The 21,008-nt window shown below is 40.7% G+C and overlaps 2 protein-coding genes and 1 long non-coding RNA gene across 10 annotated transcripts in view; 1 reads left to right on the forward strand and 2 right to left on the reverse strand.

Annotated features, from left to right (window-relative positions):
* Nucleotides 1-2,988: 2,988 nt before the first annotated feature.
* LOC140578591 (uncharacterized) lies at nt 2,989-3,809 on the reverse strand. Of its 2 annotated transcripts, none has more exons than XR_011982850.1 (3): nt 3,658-3,809; nt 3,480-3,586; nt 2,989-3,223 (listed from the first exon to the last, which is right to left on the reverse strand). It is a non-coding gene; the product is annotated as an uncharacterized lncRNA (long non-coding RNA). The 2 variants fall into 2 exon arrangements; XR_011982849.1 differs by having other exon boundaries at nt 3,480-3,589; nt 3,658-3,808.
* On the forward strand, nt 3,220-10,277 carry LOC111850261 (retinoschisin-like). 4 transcript variants are annotated; one of them, XM_023823961.2, is made up of 7 exons: nt 3,220-3,296; nt 5,082-5,325; nt 5,875-5,900; nt 6,126-6,288; nt 8,450-8,591; nt 8,775-8,970; nt 9,473-10,277. In XM_023823961.2, exons 2-7 carry the CDS (start codon nt 5,274-5,276, stop codon nt 9,623-9,625), a joined length of 732 nt encoding a protein of 243 aa, XP_023679729.2. In that variant the 5' UTR covers nt 3,220-3,296; nt 5,082-5,273; the 3' UTR covers nt 9,626-10,277. The 4 variants fall into 4 exon arrangements, 3 of the variants coding, with proteins under 3 accessions (XP_023679729.2, XP_072556278.1, XP_023679731.2); XR_002839751.2 differs by lacking the exon at nt 3,220-3,296 and having other exon boundaries at nt 3,988-5,325; nt 8,775-9,364; nt 9,473-9,565; XM_072700177.1 differs by lacking the exon at nt 3,220-3,296 and having other exon boundaries at nt 3,988-5,325; nt 9,168-9,587.
* Nucleotides 10,266-21,008, reverse strand: part of LOC111850260 (cyclin-dependent kinase-like 5) — a 58,632-nt gene continuing 47,889 nt past the window's right edge. For all 4 annotated transcript variants that reach the window (XM_072700176.1, XM_072700173.1, XM_072700175.1 and 1 more), the window contains 2 exons: nt 17,507-17,692; nt 10,266-16,051 (listed from right to left, as the gene is read on the reverse strand). In XM_072700176.1, coding sequence (XP_072556277.1) covers nt 15,698-16,051; nt 17,507-17,692 — 540 coding nt within the window. In that variant the 3' untranslated portion in view covers nt 10,266-15,697. The remainder of the gene's footprint in view (nt 16,052-17,506; nt 17,693-21,008) is intronic.

Below are 21,008 nucleotides of genomic sequence, written 5' to 3' on the forward strand. Positions count from 1 at the left end.
GCCATGCACATAGAGGCCATGCACATAGAGGCCATGCACATAGAGGCCATACACATAGAGGCCATGCACATAGAGGCCATGCACATAGAGGCCATGTACATAGAGGCCATGCACATAGAGGCCATGCACATAGAGGCCATGCACATAGAGGCCATACACATAGAGGCCATGCACATAGAGGCCATACACATAGAGGCCATGCACATAGAGGCCATACACATAGAGGCCATGCACATAGAGGCCATGCACATAGAGGCCATGCACATAGAGGCCATGCACATAGAGGCCATACACATAGAGGCCATGCACATATTTATCAATTTCTTCCTGTGTGTAGAAATGGGCACATGTGTTTACGAACATTCCCGACTGTTCATGCGCACAAACTCCTAGCAGCAGAGAAGCATAACTGGGGTTAACCAATCCGCACATAGGATACACGCAGAATCCCACTTAATTATCAACCTTGATAGATTGACAGATACAATAATCTAGTTACACAAATGTCTTGGTATGTATATCAAGATATTTAGGACAATTCTATTCACTTCGGGGAAGGTCCTTTTCTCTTCCAGTATGAATGTGCCACAGTTCACAGAGCAAGGTCCATAAAGACATGATTGGGGGAGTTTAGTGTGGAACAACTTGATTGGCCCGCACAGAGCTCTGACCTCAACTTCATCAAACACCTTTGGGAATGGACATTGCGAGTCAGGCCAACATCAGTGCCTGACCTCACAAATGCTCTTCTGGATGAATAGGCAAAAATTCCCATAAAGATGCTCCATAACCTTGTGGAATCCTTCCCAGAAGAGTGGCAGCAGTTATAGCTGCAAAGGGGGGACCAACTACATACTGATGACTATGGATTTAGAATGTGATGTCATAAAAGTTCCTGTAGGTGTAATGGCCAGGTGTCCCAGTACTTTTGTCCTTATAGTGTATGTTGGTTATCGATCCTATTGTCCAATGCAAAAAATATGGAGATGCAAGCATTCAATAAGGTATCCATTAATGCATTTCATGTAACTGAGATACAAAAATAATTCTATCTGCTCGATTTTTGCAAATTAGTGGTGATGCTTGTGGTCAACTAATCAGAGCTGGTGCTTGTGTCAACCAATCAGCAAACTTAATCTCTATAAGCTCCACCCAGTAGTTATTGGTTGAGCAGAAACTACTTACTCCGGAGTAGGGACAACAAAAAAAGGTTCAGGAACTACCCAGAAGAGCTACAATCGGGCAGTGTTCCTGCAGTGTGAATGCAACAGAAGTTGCTGGTTACTGAAAAAGGTTCCAGGCCCTGAAAAAGGTTCATGAAGTGGGAAAGTGTCTACTGTCAGGAGATGAATCCCCAAAACCATGAAGATATTCTGGGCTGCAAACTGTACCTGCCCCCTGAAAATGAGTCTGCTCGTTTTACACTTCGTTGTCATGGAGATTCGCTACCCCCGCATTGTCTTTCATGTCTGAAAGCAATGTGTGACAGGCCTGTGAATGTGGCATTTTTCATCCCCGCACTGCACTTACAGTGCCATTACCATCCCTGTGTGCCCAAGTGGTCTCCTGAACGTTTCAGCACATGGACAGTCCCCACAGCAGACACAACACTCACCTATTTTAATAACAGAGTAGCATCTGACATCTGAGATTGTTATGGATGGAAATTTATGAAACCCATCCAGTCCTCAAGCTCCTGGTGCTCCATCACTTCCTGTCATTCAGGTCTTCAGCAAGACGCTCAGTCCATGGGTGACAAGGAACTGTCACCTGTACAAATACCCTGTTATCTCCTATCTATAATGCAGAAAGTAAGTCTTATAAAATGCTTTTAAAGGCATCTCTTTTTGTAAGTATTTACTACTTCATACTGCTTTACAATGTATAATCTTAGCCAGGGCACCATTTTTGTGTCCTTTTTTTCTGCGATTTGATATATTTTGCTAAATCACCCCAATGGTGATCGATCAGTACTATTTAGTCTTTGCTATATTGGTTTTGTTTTATAATTTTGTACATTTTTTGTAATGAAAATTCAAGAAAAGCTGAGAAGATAGATCGATGACAGGAGCCACCAGCTTCAGGGACCTTAGTAAGCACCACCCAGTCAGGCAGGACACGTGCGGTTTAACGGAGGTATGGAGTGGAACTGCGCTCCTGTTCAAGGGCTAGAGATCAGACTTGAAACCAATGTTACTGTACATACAGTCATAACTGTCGAGCTCCTTTAGTTTATTGCTGTGTGTAGAGTAGGCACCATCGAATAAGTGTAGACACGGTTTGAACAGCTTCCCAAAACATTATCTACGATGGTTAGTCAACTGGTGAACAATTCTTTCGTGCCACTACCACGCCCAACCAAGGAAAAGAAAAACTATTTCAGTTAGTAGCACGTTAAACATCTGGCAAGTCGTTTTGTGTCGGAGCTGGTAAATTCAACAGTCATCCTGTTTAAATTACTTCTGATCATTTTCACAAATCGAGTATGTGGATGGCAGCAGAGCGGTTCGTGTAACTTAGGATCAGACAATCCTACAGAATCCACTTTAATACTACCACACAAAACGGAGTCTTAATGTTGCTAGGCAACAATGCCTCCCTAGTTTTTAAGCATTATAAAACAACACAGTATATGATCAAAGACATTTGCAACCAAACTTGGGATTTAGACTATAAATTGTGAAACCTAGCCAGAAAAAAAATGGCAGTTTTTTAAAAAAAGATTTACATTTTTCACAGTAGCTTCTATTTTGTGCCCTTAGTCGTCCTCTTTAAAAACAGGGACCAAAATAGCCAGGCCACGTTAAAAAGAGAAATTGTAGTACCCCAGGGTGTGCTTATGGTACAGGAAATACAGCTGCAGTTTACGGCGCCCCAAAGACGGTAATTCATTTTTCACGAGCTTGTAGAAAGTGGACAGTTGGATAGCTCCGCCATTTCAAAGCTGTACAATATTGGCATCTCTGATTAAAATGTGCACAACGAAAATAAAGCTTAGTAAAACAACTTTAATTTATAATTAATTAAAAGCAAAGAAAACTGACAGCTGGGTTTATGGCTTCGCTGAAGTCAGGAGATGCAGAGCAGCGCGGATCTCCTGCCGGGTGATGGCGCCCCGCTTGTTGGACTTGGAGAGCCGAGCCGCCTCGGACATCAGCCGCCCCACGATGTTCGCAGGGATGGATCTCGGTAGGGTGATTATCTTGCTCACCGCAGAGTCTCCCTGAAATTCAAGGGATACGGAAATCGGGGTTGCCAGTTTTGGTCAGCTGGCCAGTCTGCACACGCATTTACATGTATGTAAGTTTTATTACCTTGTAAATAGTCTGTAGGGTTTGCAAACTACCCCAGTTCTTTTGATGTACATAATTTTAGGTTTATAATGGAATATAGGATTTGCCATAAGATTTGCCAGCTCTCACACGCAACCCTGATCAATACGACAATGGAAACTCGCCAACGGATATTTCAGATCAAACCTCTTTCTGAAGCCTATAAATATAGGTGGAATACGCCTTAGCAGTCTTCTTAACATTCCTGTGCGGCTTCTTCGAGTCCTTCATCTTCAATCCACAGGTCTTCATTACTGCTGAAGAGTTTAAGATAAGAAATTTTTGAGAACAGAACGCGACCAGAACGCGAGATTTTCTCACTTACCAAAAAGGCTGTTTTCCACAGAAGGAACAATGCATTCGCTAACTACAGCCTACACCTGAACAACTTATTTTTATACTTAATAGACCCGTTTAACAGCTCCAGGTGTTATACGGGTGTTTGAAAGACGGTTAAACGATGGAGCGCTGTTTCCCGTAGCAACAAATTTTTTAATTTATGTAAATTGCAAAGCCCACGTTCCCCCGCAAACCACGGAAAAACGGACTAAATTTATTAAAGCCTATGTAGATCCGAGATATTGTGATAAGATCCCCACAAAGCACGCTCTTCTATTTAAATATGTGCTGTATAAATTAAGTACTTTTTCCCCAAACAAAAGATTAAACATTACGTATGACGTGGTAAATATAACGCATGCGCAATATGGTCAAATAAGTAGGGCTTAATTGTGCTGTCACAGTATTTTTACGTGTACAGTAGTACCTAGTCTAAAATTCCTGTAATCTAATACTTGCATATTTAGATATAGTAAACCATTCTGAACATTGTTATTTAAGCTGAGACCTCAAATAAGAGTCATACTTTTTCTGGGATGAACTCCGGGCTAACTGTGATCCTATACAGATAGATGCATGTTTAGTACCTTAAATTGAGTCCATGTCTGAGGTAATGGTGTGACTAAAAAAGCAGGGCCCTCGTCATTTCCACCATTTACAGTTGAAGTGTAATTTGCGTCTCCTCCAACGTAGGTGCAGAGCTGCAGCCAGAGGCCTCATCAGATGACAAATAGCACAGCGGGAGCGTTGACTCTGCCCCCCACCCCCCCCTGTTATGCACTTTAGCCTTTGTGAAGTGTGTGGGTGTTTCGTGGAAGTTCAGTGTCAGAGAGGGATTGATGCGTATTAACTGATGAGTTGTTCACTGGTGCTCTAGTAACAAGTCGAGCGGCTCTTGAATGGGAGGAAAATGTTTAGAAACAGACAGTGGGAGCTGGAACATTGTCTGGAAAGTATTAGTATTAAACAAGGTTTAATCCTGCTTCGTATCAATATCTTCTTAAAACCATTAATTTTATCTTTTCAATTTGTCATGGATGCAACAACGATGTGAGTAAAAACAAAGCTTAGGATTGACCATATTTAAGGTTTTAAATGAAAGAAAGAAAAAGGAATATTCTGGCTTAGCAATAACCCAAACTCAATGTTCTAGAATAGGGGTCCCTAACTAGGGCGGGTCAAATTCCACCAGTAACATAAAGCCATTGGGTCTAATAAAATTTTTCATTCAGGAGGGAATTGATCGTGTGATCTGGATCCAGTTGTACGCGCCTCTGTCAGCCGGTGACCACAGTTCCACAGTATATAAAATGAAAGACACTGTCTGCCAGATTGTGAGTAGCAGAGCAGAACAGTACTGATTTTTGTGTACTGGAGTGACGCCTTAATGGACCTGCGGGTGCGTTACAGGGCTGAGCAGCTGTGAAACGGCACAGATCTGAGTGATAGATGTATCCATGTGCCCGGATAAATGCAATGGGAGTGACTTGAAGGAGCGAGAAAAGGGGCATTCTGTAAGGACAGACAATTACAACCCTGCGGCTCAGACTAATCCAGCACCGCAGGCTGCGGCTGCTTTGTGGCGTTTCAAAGTAAATAAAGATGGAATTCAAGGGCTGGAACTTTTTCCTATCAATTCTGCTCTTGTCTGAAGGTATGTACCCTTACATCATGACAGACGTATATTTTGCTATATTTTGAATATATTAAAAACATATTTATTTTTGATATACTAGTTTTGACCACCTATTAACTGGGTAATGAGTATGCGGGTAATAACATTAACTAAGTGAGACCACTGGAGAATATGTAATGTCTACATTAACCAAGAGAATGACGTAAATATCTGAAACTTCTTGTCACATACTTACCATGAGGGACGTTGTTTTTTTTCTGTTTAATCCTACATATATTTAAATGTGTTAAACTACAGATTTGTGAACAAGTATTTGGGACATTATCCTTAGATAACTTTAGTTGGTACGCATAATTTCTACTTCCAGGTCTACCTTGGTGCCATTTGAGTAGGCTCTCCGTGACTGAGAGGAAGCAGCTGAATACTCACCTGTCCTTGTTTTTTAAACCTAACACTATGAGAGTGCAGTGGGCCTTTTTCACTGGATTATATTGATGATCTGTGTCCCTTGCTCTGATCAAGGTGCATTTTGTTCCCTCTTTCTGCTGCTCTGGGCTGTGTGAGCAGTGCTTCTCAGTGTGCATGCACAGGAGGTAGGTGTTGCTATGGCTGGGACCACTAAGACAGTGTTTCCCAACCCGGTCCTGGGGCGGGGGGGGGGGCGCAAAAATGTGGAGTGTCTGGCAGAAAGCTGGGAGGAAGCAAAAACATGGACTCAAACACTGCACTAAGATATACGATGATGGTGGCGTGGCTGTGGAAGAGGAGGGATGGGATCCAGACTGGAAAGTGACCACTCATCTCCTTATGTGTCACAGGAGGATGATGAGGCAAAGCCGTCGGCTGAGACATGGACTGGGAAACCCTGCAGACATGACTGCAAGATGAGCTCCACTACGGAGTTTCCTACCTTTACCTCTCCATCCACCACCCACCCTATCTTCAGCTCACCCCAGAGCAGCCTGTTTGACTGCATGCCAGGTGAGGATCACATCAACTGGTTGCATCATCCATGATTGCAGTGCTGAGCTCCCATCTGACCTCCAGCTAACCCTTTGTTCTTCTGGATGGGTTCTGCTGGATTATCTACACAATTGTGTTGTAAGGGTGGGTTCATGTTCTAGAGTTAACATATTCATTCTAATATCATTATGTTCAGTTTCCTGTTTGCACACTCACATAATCTGAGATGCAGTTAAAACTGGGCAACTGCTTGCCCAGATCTTTCAACTGCCAGTGCTAAATTTAGACAGTTTAATTTCAGCCCGATTTTTGAGGCACCCAGAACAGTATTTGGACAGCAGTACAATTACAATTGAGTAATCAGTGACATACTTCAGCCAAAATGTTTCAGTGTTTTAATCTTAACACTCAAGCAAGAATAATATGTCCATTCGTGTCTGACTTGCAGAGAACTGTTTATTAATTAGGTAGTCTATAGCAACAATTCTCAACCCATGGGTCATGGATCATAGCGTTAATTTAAACCTATTCTTGAAATAAGATCCCGACTGAGCTGGCATGATAAAGATTGGGTTGAGAACCACTGCGCTATAGTATGACTCTCCTGTTGCCTTAAAACAATGCCTGCCAGTTTGCAGACCTACTGGACACTGACAAGGTTTGATGTGGAAACCGTAAGACTTCCAAAATGAGCTTGCAAGAAAATAATCCCGTTACTTGACCAATGGCGTGCACTACAGATTACTAACCTTAAATTAGGATGTGTTTATCCAGAATGACCACAGTATTAAGTCTAATTTGAGTATTATGACTCCCTGTAATCTGATCTTCTGGCTCTCGCTACTGGGTCCCATTCCGCAGGACAGGAATCACTAGGTAGCTTAGCTGGTTTAGCACAAGCCTTGAACTACTGTGACCACAAAAGGAAGGAGTATTCTATCCAAAAATGAGCCGTCGTTAGCCTGAGGTCAGCATTAGGATATGGCCACCTGTCAGCCTCAAGTATAAATGGGCATCCATTTCTCAACAGAGAGAATTAGTGGGAAAGCTTTGCAGGATAGAAATGGAAGCACCTCCATTGGCAACATAGCTGGCAATAAGACAGGAATTGGCAAGTTGCCGATTGACCAGAGGAAGAGCTCAGCATTTGCCTTTATCCCACCCTTGAGCAGCTGTTACTTCCATTATGATAATTAACATAGACCACCCTGCTCTGATATATTACTGCAGGCGATCGCCCACTGCTGAACGCACCGTGTCTTTGTCATTGAGCTCTGAGTTCAGTGTTATTCACTTTTAACCTCTTTGTATGAAAAACCAACATGGGGACAAACTAATGTTATTACAGGAGAAATAAAATGTGTTTTTCTTGCACCACCCAGGTAAAAGGAAATCGGTATAATTCAGAAATCAGGTGTCCTTTCTTCTACAGGAGTTCTGGTAGAACACCCAGGGCTGTGCTCATTACCAGGACACAGGACAGAGGGGAGATTTAAATATCATTACCCTAAATCCTAAATAACAAAGCAACATTTTAAATAGATGACCCTGTTTGAAGGACTTGCTGAAAGATTTCCCTTTATCTTTTCATTATTCAGAGTTTTAGTCATCTTTACAACATTTTTTTTTTACCATCTCTCAAGTCCCATATATAAATTTTTTTCTTAAAGTAGGTAATGGAAGACTTGCCTATTTGTAGAACTGTTATTTTGATCACACTTTAGGGAACACAAATAATGTAGTATTATGCTATTACTTATGTGTTAATTAACCACATAGTGTTAATTACAAACTGATGTCATGTTTATCATTAATGAATCATGATGTAACTTTTATCCCAAGCAGTTACTATATTTGTTGCTATATCTGTTAATTCGGTAAATCTTAGTGAACTACTAAAGGAACTACTATGGAACTACTGAAGGAACAAGTGATGAATAATACAAGTGAAATACTGATCAAGTTTGTTCATTGTTAATGAATCATGACACATCTTTCATCTTTAGTGAACTATTTGTTCATGATTTGTACTTCAGTAGTAACTGAGCTACTACTAAGTGTTTGTGTCTCAGTGTTGCCATTATTTTTCCATTTGAAAAGGCTTCACTGCCATTTTGAAAGTGCTGGAACTTTGAGTCTGAGTTGTGAGTGTATAGATTGGTATGGTCTCTGTCCACAGAGTGCCCTTATCACAAACCATTGGGCTTTGAGGCTGGATCTGTGACGTCTGACCAGATCAGTTGCTCCAATGAGGATCAGTACACTGGGTGGTACTCCTCCTGGCTGCCCAGCAAGGCACGTCTCAACAACCAAGGCTTCGGGTGGGCGCCCTGACCTCTGCTCCACAACTCTAACCCTAACCCTAACATGCAGTAGATGAAGATAAAGAAACACTGAGAGTTGTCCTTATCCAGTGACATTACCACATAGGTCAGAACATAATCTTCTGCAGAGATCTGTTGAGATGTCAATCTGATTATGTTGTAATCCACTTTGGTCCCCAGGTGTGCCTGGCTCTCCAAGTTCCAGGACAGCAGTCAGTGGCTGCAGATTGACCTGAAAGAGGTGAATGTGGTGTCGGGCATCCTGACCCAGGGCCGCTGTGACGCAGATGAGTGGGTGACCAAGTACAGCCTCCAGTACCGCAGCGACAAGAACCTCAACTGGATCTACTACAAGGACCAGACAGGAAACAACAGGGTGAGTCTGACTCGTAAAGCAGCTGAAGAAGCCTGGGTGGATATTATTGGTGTTTATGTGCACGTTTTGAAAATTTACATTTACGTTCATTTTTATTTAGCAGATACTTTTGTCTAAAGTGACATACAAATGAGGCCAATATCAAGGAGTCAATGAAACATACGTGTAGCTAGGCTGAGCTTCCAGTATATCCCCAGGTACAGGTGTAAGCAGTACTGGAGCAGGAACTACACAACTTCTAACAAAGCAGGAGCCTAATAAGACTATTCGATGACCAGAAGTGCAACATTAAGTACATTCAGGGAAGATTTATTCATTAATTTATTTAATTAGTCTTCCCTGCGGACATGTTAATCCTGGTATGCAATCATGCACCACATTCTCCTGCACACAGGTGAGTTTCCCTGTGCATTGGGATGTTTGATGTCATTATTCTTGGATGTTTTGGTTTTACGACTAAAGAGCAGCAGCCGATTCCCCTGTGCTTTCATTGCCATGGCAGGTGTTTTACGGAAACTCGGACCGGTCGTCTTCTGTCCAGAACCTGCTGCGGCCGCCCATCGTGGCGCGCTATGTCAGGCTGCTGCCGCTGGGCTGGCACACGCGCATTGCCTTGCGCATGGAGCTGCTCCTGTGCATTAACAAGTGTGGCTGAGACTCCGCCCACCCTGCAAACTCCGCCCACCCTGCAAAACAACCCCGCCCACCATGCAAAACCCCACCCACTCTCCAAAACCCCACCTTCCTTAACAGAAGTCGCACGCTCGCTGAAGTGGAACGCGCGAGCCCGTAGGAGAGACAAACAGCACCCTATAACAATGCCCCAATTCTTTTCCAAATTACTTATTATTGTTGAATAGTTGAAAGAAAACCATTTTGGTAATTAGGAAACAATGTGGTCCACTAAGATTGTCATTATGCTCTTTATAAAGAAAGGGATTTTCTTCACGGAGATAAAAGAAGTAAAAATGGAAGTAAACTGATCCCAGGAGGTTGACATGGTGATAAGATAATAGTTTTTTGTTGTATTACATAAAACTCTGCTGTATTATGTTCCAGTGCGGCAGAGTCCATCCTGGGTCCCACTCTGCAGTCAGTATGTATTTCTACTTGCTCAGAAGTTTCCACTGTATCCTTAGGTTTACTAAAATAAAAAAAAGAAATTCTCAGTTGAAATATCCCTGTTTAAATATTAACAGTCAAATTCTGAATAACTAGTTATAAGGATCCAACATTTTTGCTGCAACATAAAATACAGCTATAACAGTGCCGTCTACAACAGAATCACACAGCAGTCTAGTTTCTGAAGTGAGAAACCTGTATTTTTAATAAAGACATGTTCTGCAAGGTCAAAAAATATACAATGTGCTTAGTAAAAATGGACCATTTTCATGCCAGTATTTTAACATTGATATTATTTACATCGACAAAAGACATGCGCACACGACACCTGCTAGAACAGTAGCATCGAGGACCTGACTATTATGAAAACAAAAGACAAGCACAGCAAAACAAAACGCTGAAAGCTTTGCTCATCAGTGTGTACCAGCTCGGATACAGTCGATGGACAGGTATGCGCAGGATTCAGACACAATATTTAGGAGGAAAGTGGCTAGTTCTGTGGCTATATCTGAGTAACATTTCTGCTGCATAGCACAAAGAACATGAAGGAACAGCATCTCAGTCCTTTGTTTATACATGGCACTTTGATCCAGACACTGTGTAGCTCCTGTGTCGGTGCGTCACATTCCAGCAGGTTCCATTACAGCATCCCGTTCACCCACAGCACATACACAAGCGGGTTCGACCCTGAGCACGACAGATAGGTCTTCAAAGATCTGTAGTGGTTCTGAGTGCTGAATCAAACAGCTTACCAACTTATAAAAAAAAACACAAAGGCATTAGTCTAATCAAAATTCTGGGTCAGTGAAAAAAAGCTTGTATTGTAGCCTACAGTAAACTGTAAACCACATAAACGAAATATAATATCAGGCAGATAAATGACACATTTCTTTTACAATGACACTCTTGTGATCATATTTCCCATGATACGCACCAGTAGACTAATCCTGGGTTTACGGCATCACTTATTTAGAGCATACTGTAAATGTGCAAAGAAAGAGAATCAGGAATCAAATTGTGACATAAAGGGGGCTTTTATTAAGTTATAGTTACTGTAAGTAATCGATCTGGGAGAGGTCTCTATACTTCTATAACAGGTTTAAACACACACAGCTACCTACATTAAGAACTGATTTACTCTGTTGACACATACTGTCTTGTCTCCTGACAATGTAAAATATCCACGACTCATCCCATAAATATGATCTATCCCGAAATAATATAAAGACTTTTTGCCCATTGTCTTATTAAATTTTTTTAAATATTGTTAGCAGTATGGTTCATATCTGTTACCTTTGCAAAGATTTTAGTTTACATAAAAAGCCTTGCAATGTTTACAATATCCCAAAATCGCCCGTCTTTCATCGGTGAGATTTGTATATAACATAAATATTATAAAATATAGGCAATCAGATATATTGTTTAAATTTTTTGGTATGTCACACTCAAAGTGTTATCATAGTACATAACCACAGAATCACAATGCATGTGAACTAATTAAGCAGAAGACACAAGAGACTTGAATCCCTTTGACAGTAGGGAAAAAGAACAGCACCCTAAATGAAAGTAAGCCAAATCATCAAGGGAGTCACAAAGAGAGAAGGTACAGTACGGCACTGCGCAAAGTATCCCTGAAAACTGACATTATTATTGACGGCTAGTTACCCTGAATCAAGCCATTGCCATCCACCCAGGAGAGTGTTATAAAAGTACACAAAGTGAACAATGGTGTGGTACTTTAGGAGGAACTTTCAGTGAGGGCAAGGGTGTCTGAACGGTCTAAGACAGCGGTCCGCAGAAAAAGAGGAGGCTGACGCCGCAAACGCAAAAAGCTGCGGCAGAAATGACCACGGGCAGCTTTGACGAGACATGGGACAGCGTCCACATAGAATACAAAGAAACGGCATTTAAACTGGCAATAAATGGGAAAACATATGAGAAATAAATAAAAGCCAAGAATAAACAACAACCCCTTAAAAGACGAGAACCTTTCAGATTTCATTAGCGTTCTGACTCTACGACATCAATTTTTCACTCCTCAAATGTCCTCAAGCTTTGTGTATTTGTCTTGCACAACAAGTAGGAGAATTAGATTTAGGTAATATTATATTTGGATAAACACAGCAGCTCAACTGGGCTCCATTTTGGCGGCCATCTTAGCTGAAATGTTTCTGTATTGACTTAAGGCAAGGAAGGAGCAACTGGCCAAGACGCCGGTTCGCGGCTGAAGCACCGGGCTGGACCTGTCAGTAACGGAAGGGAAGTGGGGGACCATACAGAGATGGCCACACAGCAACTGGGAGACCACAAAAATGTAGCCGCATCAGTTAAAATTGTAAAGAATACCTTCAGAAATGGCCAAAGCTGCCGGTTATAGCTTTATGAGAAGTACAAATGTAGAAAGAATTATTTCCCCGTGACATTCGTGCTTCATCTGATTTCAGGTTGGAGAATGAGTCTAGGACAGAACGCATTAGCTAATGCTTAGCATTTCGGTTATTACCTGAGAGATGTTAAATACTATGTGGAAAATAGCAGGGAGTTTGAGAAACGTGTATAAAACAACATCTTATCAGACATTATGTCCATTGGTTGCATTATTTAATTGCTCCTACAGCATTGCAGATGCAAAGCTCTGGTTTCTCCTCTGGGCGTCGTGCTTAACATTCTGGACGGATGGACATTGGTGTCAGACCAGAGGAATTCTGCATGTATCTAAATGTTATTGCTTCTGATCTGTCAATTTATCTTGTGGGAAAAACAGATAATCCTTCATTGCTCTGTGAACAAAACAAAGCAGATTCCTGGCCGAGAGGAGTGGTGAGATTATGTCCCATTTCAGGCCATTTTGGTGAGAGGTACAACCAGGTACAATGTGGGTAATCAACATATCATTCAGTCATTAGTTATAGACATTATTAGAATGGGAAACCTCATTTTATTATATTACCTCCCTCTTCCTTTGTCTGATAACACCTCAAACATAATTTTGCCATAAACAAAAATGAAAGAAAAAAAAAAAACTGAATGCTACAATTTTGATTGTCTGAATAACAATCATAAAAACTTTCAACTTGCTTTTAAGCATCTATAAAGTTATTTTTTCCATGTATATGTATTACCAGAGATAGTCACACACTGGTATTAATATAATACACTGTGTTATTCAAGATTATAATCAATTATCGCAGAAAAAGAAAAATATTAACTTACAGTATGTAGCGTAGAAAAGGCAAATACTTACTTCACGTTAATGTACCTGAAACACAGACCACAAATTCAACACAAGTTCTCTGTTCCCAAGAAATGTTTCCACCAGAGATGCTATATCCTGGGTTTGATATTGGTTATATACTGTGAGAACAGAACACAGCCGGGACAAGGTATCTCACTGTAGTCAGTTTAAAGTGCAACATTAGATTTTTTAAAAGACTAGACATTTATTTTTATTTTTTCCCCCTACATTTTCATCAAACTGAATTACACAACATACATTTGGCCCATGTGGTCTTGCGTAAGATTTTCTGGAGAGTAAAAGCAACTCCAGACCGTGTGGCTTACAAGTCTGTTAGCTGGCATTCTGCTCCACCTCTTAGTTGTTTAATCCATGCCAGTGGATTAAATCTGGTATTTAAGATCTAAATCTGCTGCCTGAAAATAAACAGCCGGATCTGCCAAGCCTGGACCCACGCAGGCCAGTAGTTGCCCAACCTTGGAATAAAGAGTGCTTTCCTACACAGATTGGGCAGAGGAGATGGCTCATTTACGGGCTACCAATCCAAAAGACCCAGAGAATCAGCCTCTACCTTACGTTAATAACACATCAAAATAAATATAGTGATACATCCTGTTTGAGGATAAATGGGTTACATTTAAGCTAAATCTCTCTGATATTTGAATCTTAAATGGTCTTAAAGATCCTTAAGCTACACATTATATCAAAATATAATTTACAGTTTTATAATACAGTAAAATTTGAAAACAACTACTCAAAATACCTAATCTACAGTACTTTCTAATCTTAAATCATTTTGAATTAAATATTTCTGTATTGCTGCATTTGCATCTGTATTTACTCATTAAATAGTGGTGATATGGTTTAGATTCAGATTTATTTCTCCAGGTTATTGACTACATACAGGACACACACTATGTCCTGTAATTTCATCCATAAACACTTGATAAATGTAACCATTGGCAACTGTTTCCCTGTCTACGTGCGACATAATGTTTAATGACTGGGGCAGCAGGACTTAATGTTTACATCCTGCAGGATTTTGAGGCGTTAGGATGCTCATGAGCATTTTTAGCATGGCTCCATCTGCTGGACAAAAATATCATGGCAACTAGAAACGACTCCCACTAAAGTAGGAGCAGTTGCTCTAGAGTCATTCCTGCAACAAAGTGGGTAGCATGGGGTCTTTCAGGAAGCAATGCTTCTGTCATTTCCTTCTGTAGTGCATGGACAAAACTTGTGTTCCCTTAGTTATATACAATCAATGGGGTAACCGCCAGAAACTACTGAAGTTCTGTGGCCCCGAAAGTGCTTACTCTACCTAAAGCCAGATACACCCCAAAATATTCAAAACTCTTCTTTCATAGGACTAACTGGAAAATGTTCAATTTGGGCAGTGATCAGTAGAAAACATACTGCTTCTTGCAGTGTCCATTAGCGGCTAGCATATGGCATCACAACCAAAGCTATTCCCATTCCCAGGTCTGGAAGGACACTAGTGGGGCACTCGATAGCCACAGACCCAACCTCCCACGGATTTTTTCCCAGAATAAGCCAGGGATTCATCTAGGGATCATCATATCCCTGTCATTTAGCCCACAGTCCAAACAAAACACAAAAAAGTAATTAATAGTAGTTCTACGGGCAAACCTTGGTAATGCACAAACCTCTAATCTCTTAGAACTGTTATACAGAACCATTAATATACTATGTTATATAAAAATGACATGGCTGCACAAAGGCCGTCTTACATTTTCTTAAGTCGTTAAATGTCCTGTCTAGTACTTATAATCAACAGACAGGATATAAAAACGTCATGTACGACATGTAAAACAGAGTGAGCCGGTTAAATGAGTATTGTACTGCAGCCAATCTGAGTAGAAAAACAACCTTTATGATTGCATCTCCAATTAAGGTCAGAGGCCACACAATCAAGGAGGAATAAAACCAAATTAAGAACCAAAAAATATATTTGTTACAATACCATATGTTCTGAACAACCTAGTTTTTTGACACGAACACCTAAATATTCATATTGTAATAGAATAATTATGCGAGAAACTTAATATACTTACTCTGTGTAGAAACTAAAGCTCTCACATATATACTGAATTTAATTTAACCATATACATAGTTTTCAATTATTTATATTGTTCAAACAAAAATTGTACTCATAAATATTACAAATTCTATCAAATATTTAAGCTTAAAAAAATCTAAGACGTATACAGCACTACCCCTAGGCCAAGGGTAACCCTGTGTTCCACACTCCTGCTGTCGAGCGTGTTGTAATACAGGCAGCTCAGTGGGCAGCAGACTGAGCTGTGAAGAGGTCAGAGGTCAGGGCAGGGACACGGGCATCGTGTTGGTCTACAGAGCGGTTTCTTTCAGGTCGTTGAGGTTTGGCATCCGCAGGCGAGAGGAACGGCCGAAGCCGTGGCCCTTCTGTTCCGCTTTGCTGGGCATTTGGTCGGGGTAGGTGCCGGCGTCGCCACGGCCGAGAGCCGACGTATGCCAGTTGGACTCCACCTGCCCTGGTAGGGGGTAGCCTGTAGGGCAGCTTTTGGCCTGTGAGGACCCGCTGACGGAGTGACCACGCCCTTCGACAAATCCCCCTTTGGACTGGGGGTTGGGCAGGTGCTGGAAGCGCAGTTCAGACGACGGGGTGTGGTGGGAGGACGAGGAGAGGTGAAGGAGCTTACGCAGAGACTTGAGTGGCTGGGTCTGAGAGGGGTGTGACAAAAAATGTCTTACTGAGTATAATACAGCAGACTCCTGCCTGAAGCTGTCTGAGGCATTTCCATTGGCGCTGTCTGCTACTGTGTCTTGGTAAGTGTCAGACTATTGGCTATTTGGGTTCCGTGAAGATAATTCGGTAATACTTTATTTAAAGCACCCATGTATAATGCATTATAGATACCTTCGTGATGCATTATAATGCATCAGATACCTTCATAAAAAATTATAATGCCTTATACTGACCATTAAAATGCATTATGAGGGTATCTATTGTAGGGATGCACCGATCGATTGGCCAGTGATCGGAATGGGCCGATTCTCAGCCTGATCGGTGATCGGCCGATCAGTCTCAAGTATTTCCGATTACGAACCGATCTTGTGCATGCACAATAAATGATATGCGCAGTCACACGCACTTTCAGACACGCAAAAATGTCCGTAATTTGCGTAATCTTCAGCGTGAGCCAAGCGGATGCAAAATTCGCTATCTGCAGGAAGTGCAAGGGCCAGGTACACCGTGGGGGAACCAATACAAAGACATTTAACATAACAAATTTAATTAGACATTGAAAAACACGTCACCCCAGTGAGCATGCTCAGTTTGAAGAAGCTAGCAAAGCGAGAGCTGCTAGCAGAGCATGCTGGAAGCCATCTTGGTATAAGCAGTGAAAAGAGCAAAGAAATTACGAGGAAAATTATGGAATTCATGGCACTGGACGACCAGCCGTTTTCTGTAGTTGAGGATAGAATCTTCAGAAATCTGATAAATTACCTCAGCCCAAAATACAGAATCCCGAGTTGGCGTTACTTTTCGGACGTCGAGCTACCGGAGTTCTTTAATCTAGTGTCATGTCATATTATTTTTAAGAAAAAATTAATGTTTAGTTGTATTTGGGGTTTTATTTGTTTTAGTTTAGTTTATTTGAATTTTTAAAGTTTAATAAGAGTTTGTTATGAAAATAAAGTTTTGAGGTGAAGAAAATCTGATTTTCTTATGTACTTGCTGAACTCAGGGCAAAAATCGGTATAGGAAAAATCGGAATCGGCCGATCGCACATACCAAAAAATCAGTAATCGGGATCGGCCAACAAAATTGCAATCGGTGCATCATGTATCATAGATGAGAGCTTTATAGAGCATTCATAATGCATAATAAATATGGCTATAATGTGTTATACCTTTTTATAAATACGTATAGCCATGTTTATAATACTTTATGAATGCATTGCAATGCATTATGAAGGTTTCATTAATGCATTATCATGACTAGTTTGAGGAAAGTCTTACTGAAAATTCATCAAAAGTTGGGACATAAGACTTAGAGTAAAAACTAATCCTAATGTCTGAGAGCTAGTATTTTTCACCATAAACAATAGATGTTCGCACCCAGAATTTCGGTTCTTCTGTGCCTGATGAGATAGGTAGTTAAAAACAGCTTACCTGAGGAGGTACTTCAGTCACCTTCTCTGAAGACCATTCAACATCTCTGTCTCTGTCCCTGTCAAGTTCTCGCTCTCTGTCTCTCTCCCGTTCCCTCTCTTGGTCTCGGTTCTTGTGCCGGCTGCTCTTGTGTGAGGACAGCCTACTGGAGTTCTGTACTAGGGTGTCCTGTCCATCACCAGGAACCTGTCCATCATGTTGGAGAAGAAAATGCTGAGGATGATTACCCAAGGGAGGGACAACAAACAACCTTCCAAGCAACACAGGTAACAGCACTATCTGGGAGAGAGTGGGTAGATGAGAGATTCCTTGTTGTAAAGTTGCATCCAATTCAAGCCAGGGCACCACTCTGGTGGTGAAAAACACATCCTAACAACATTAATGTGCTGGATGTTTTTTTATGAGACAAATACAGTTAAGATCCTTGATCATCATGCATTTTGAATGAGAAATAAGAAAATAATTCATTCTTCATTTGAAAGTCTTCATAACACTTAGACCATGTCAGTTAGAAAGAAAATTATTTCAGTATTTAATGGATTGGCTCATTTTTAAAAGCCATTTCACTGTCATGTCATCCTAATTCACCTATTCTTCTTCTTTACAGTTTTCAATCTTCAAGCGAAAGATGTGGCTTTTAAAAGATACAGAGACGTCGGATTTCTATGGGGCAGCGACATGTCAGATGGATAAACTCAAACGGCACTCAAACGCTGAAATGCTCACTGGCTTAAAAGGGATTGCTGGTTTTTGTTCCATTCAGATAAGAGAAAAAGGTGGGCCATTTAATTAATCAGACTTACACTCTCCACACACAAATTCATGTAGCTGGAAAATCACTTAATTTGGTTGATATTTTTTATCTCACTGAATCCAATCAGCAAGTTCACAGGCTGAAGCTCCAGGTTTCATTCCACAAATCATCCATGGAACCTAAACTGAAATATAAGAAACTAACAAGGGACTTATTATGGTGCTTAGCTGACACTTCAATCCAAAATACATGGCTTATTTAGATGAATTATCTTCCATAATGTTTCAACAGCAGAACCTCCTTCTTGGGATATGAACCCACAACCTTTCTAGTCTTGACCGAGTCGTTACCAGCTGAACTACTTAATGCTACACAACTGTACAGATGACCTCTGAAAAGTCTTTCTCTGCAGTTTTCAAGCTGTATTTTTTCTGTATATTACGTGGAACCAAGGGCATTGGGGGGGGGAGGTGGGGCTTAGGGTCTGCACCAGGGTCCAGTGGGGGGGGGGTTAGGGTCTGCACCAGGGTCCAGTGGGGGGGGGGGGTAAAACCCTCCCCCCATAATTAACACCCATGTGTGGAGGACTTGTTTTGCAATAACCCTAACCTCAGGTGATTTTGGGAGACATATTAATTTAAAATAAACTACAGTAAAATCTATTTCAGTAGTTGTGTGGAGGATGCATATTTTTGTGGAAGTTAAAGCCTCATGTTTAATTTCAGCCTAAATGAGACTCCCTGACCTAAAACCACATCCCTAACAGGGCACTTATATTATTCTAAGGAAGCGCGTAATGTAGGTCAGAAACATCAGAGAACTTTTAGATTTTAGTGACTGATCTTTCTTGTCAAAACTTCCAATTAGTAGTGGATCATGACATTTTCTGAATACATTTCGATCTGAAACCTGGCAGTGATGTTGTTTTGACCATTTATTAAAAGCCAGTTTCATAACAACTAATTAAATTTTCAAATATCATGAGATACTATGCAAATTTGCCTTAAAAAAGCAATAAGGTAAAGTTCACTCATCTAGTAATTTTTAGTACTATAGTCACAACTGTGGCCAAAAAAATCATTCACTGAAGCTGAGTGCTGGAAAACTTTTTTTTTATTGTAACTTGGAAATATATATCCAAAGAAAAGTCCAGCACAGAAGAGGAAGTAATGACACGAAGTCCTTTTGAGCATCATAGACATAACGTGGATATCAGCAACATTAACAGTATACCCCAGTGATGTGAGAAGTGTAGCTGCATAAAAAGCAGCGTCTGGGATTACTGAGCACTGTCAATTAACGTTCAGTTAAATTGGGGCACAAATAAAAGAGAAAGGGGCTGAGCAATGAAGACTCTGGAAGCCTTTAGAAGCTACTGATAGACTGCAAACAAGGGCGTCTAACAGTATAACATGGGCAACCAATAGTGCAACAATAACACAAAGATCATCGTGTCGCTACCACCAGTGTTGGGGAAAGTTACTTTTAAATGTAATATATTACAATACTGAGTTACTCCCCCCAAAAAGTAACTAATTGCATTACTTAGTTACTTTTTATGGAAAGTAATGCGTTATATTACTTTTGAGTTACTTTTGCGTTACTTATTTCTTACCTGGCTAAAGCTTTTTGTTGTTCAGGCCTTAGAATTATTATTTCATTTTCTTTTAAAAACACATATATAGAATAATAATATAGAATTATATAATATTCTCAGAACTTTCAGAGCTATGCATGCCATTTAAAAAAAATCTCAACATTAATTATTGAAAGTTGAAAATTAATGTGTTTGTTTTGGTAGGCTATGGCCTACATAAAGTAAATTCACTGTCCAATGAGATAATAAAGAGTGCAATATAGGCTAGATAATTGCCATTGTGAAATAAGTTATATTAGGGCAAAAGACAGATCTTAAACATTTAAAATGTTTAATAACTTTTTAGAGAACAATGAAATTGTACTACTCAAGTGATCTGAATTCCTTAGTTCAATTTTTATCAGATTATTCAAGTCAGCCTATGTGTTTCTATGATGCTTCAAAAACATTATTTCTCTGTTCACGCTCCACTTAATCTGCCAATGAATTCAACGATCTTATCAGATCTCCAGCCGCCATGTTTCAAACGATCTAAACGTAACGCGCTTCCGCCAATCCCCGCCTTGACGCAATGATTGCCGTATGGTGGGCGTGGTCAGCTCGGAATGCATTTTCAAAGCAGCACTGAGTGCGTGATTCTACTTGACTACGTTCGTTTTAATTAAATATTTTTTTAAGCAAATTAATTAAAATAGAAAAGTAACTCGCGCTACTTTTTTAAAAAAGTAACTCAAATATTGATGTGTAAATTTATAAAGTAATGCGTTATATTACTCGTTACTTAAGAAAAGTAATATTATTACGTAACGCACGTTACTTGTAACGCGTTACCCCCAACACTGGCTACCACTTCTCTTGGTGAGGGTGGGGTTGGTAACAACCAGTCTTCACCTTTCAAGGCCACAGGCTCTTTCTAGAGGATCCCTAGATGTCCCCTAAGCCAGCTGTAACATATAATCCATCCAGCAGGTCCTGAGTCTGCCCTGGGGCCTTCGCTCAGTGGGACTTGCCTGGAATAAGGTCCTTAGGAGCATCTGGACGGCATAAATGAACCACCTTCACTGACCGACAGTGAGTCCAGCAACTTTGCAAAGAAACCTAATTTCAGGTGCTTGAACTAATGGCCTGGTTCTTTCTACAATTTTCCACAG

This window comes from Paramormyrops kingsleyae, chromosome 16 (genome assembly GCF_048594095.1).
Source record: "Paramormyrops kingsleyae isolate MSU_618 chromosome 16, PKINGS_0.4, whole genome shotgun sequence".
Taxonomy (NCBI): domain Eukaryota; kingdom Metazoa; phylum Chordata; class Actinopteri; order Osteoglossiformes; family Mormyridae; genus Paramormyrops; species Paramormyrops kingsleyae.

Coding starts and splice junctions, on each gene's coding strand:
- LOC111850261 (XM_023823961.2), top strand. CDS start 5,274: ATGGAATTCAAGGGCTGGAACTTTTTCCTATCAATTCTGCTCTTGTCT. Junction 6,289..8,449: donor CCTGTTTGACTGCATGCCAG/GTGAGGATCACA, acceptor CTCTGTCCACAG/AGTGCCCTTATCACAAACCA. Junction 8,971..9,472: donor ACCAGACAGGAAACAACAGG/GTGAGTCTGACT, acceptor TTGCCATGGCAG/GTGTTTTACGGAAACTCGGA.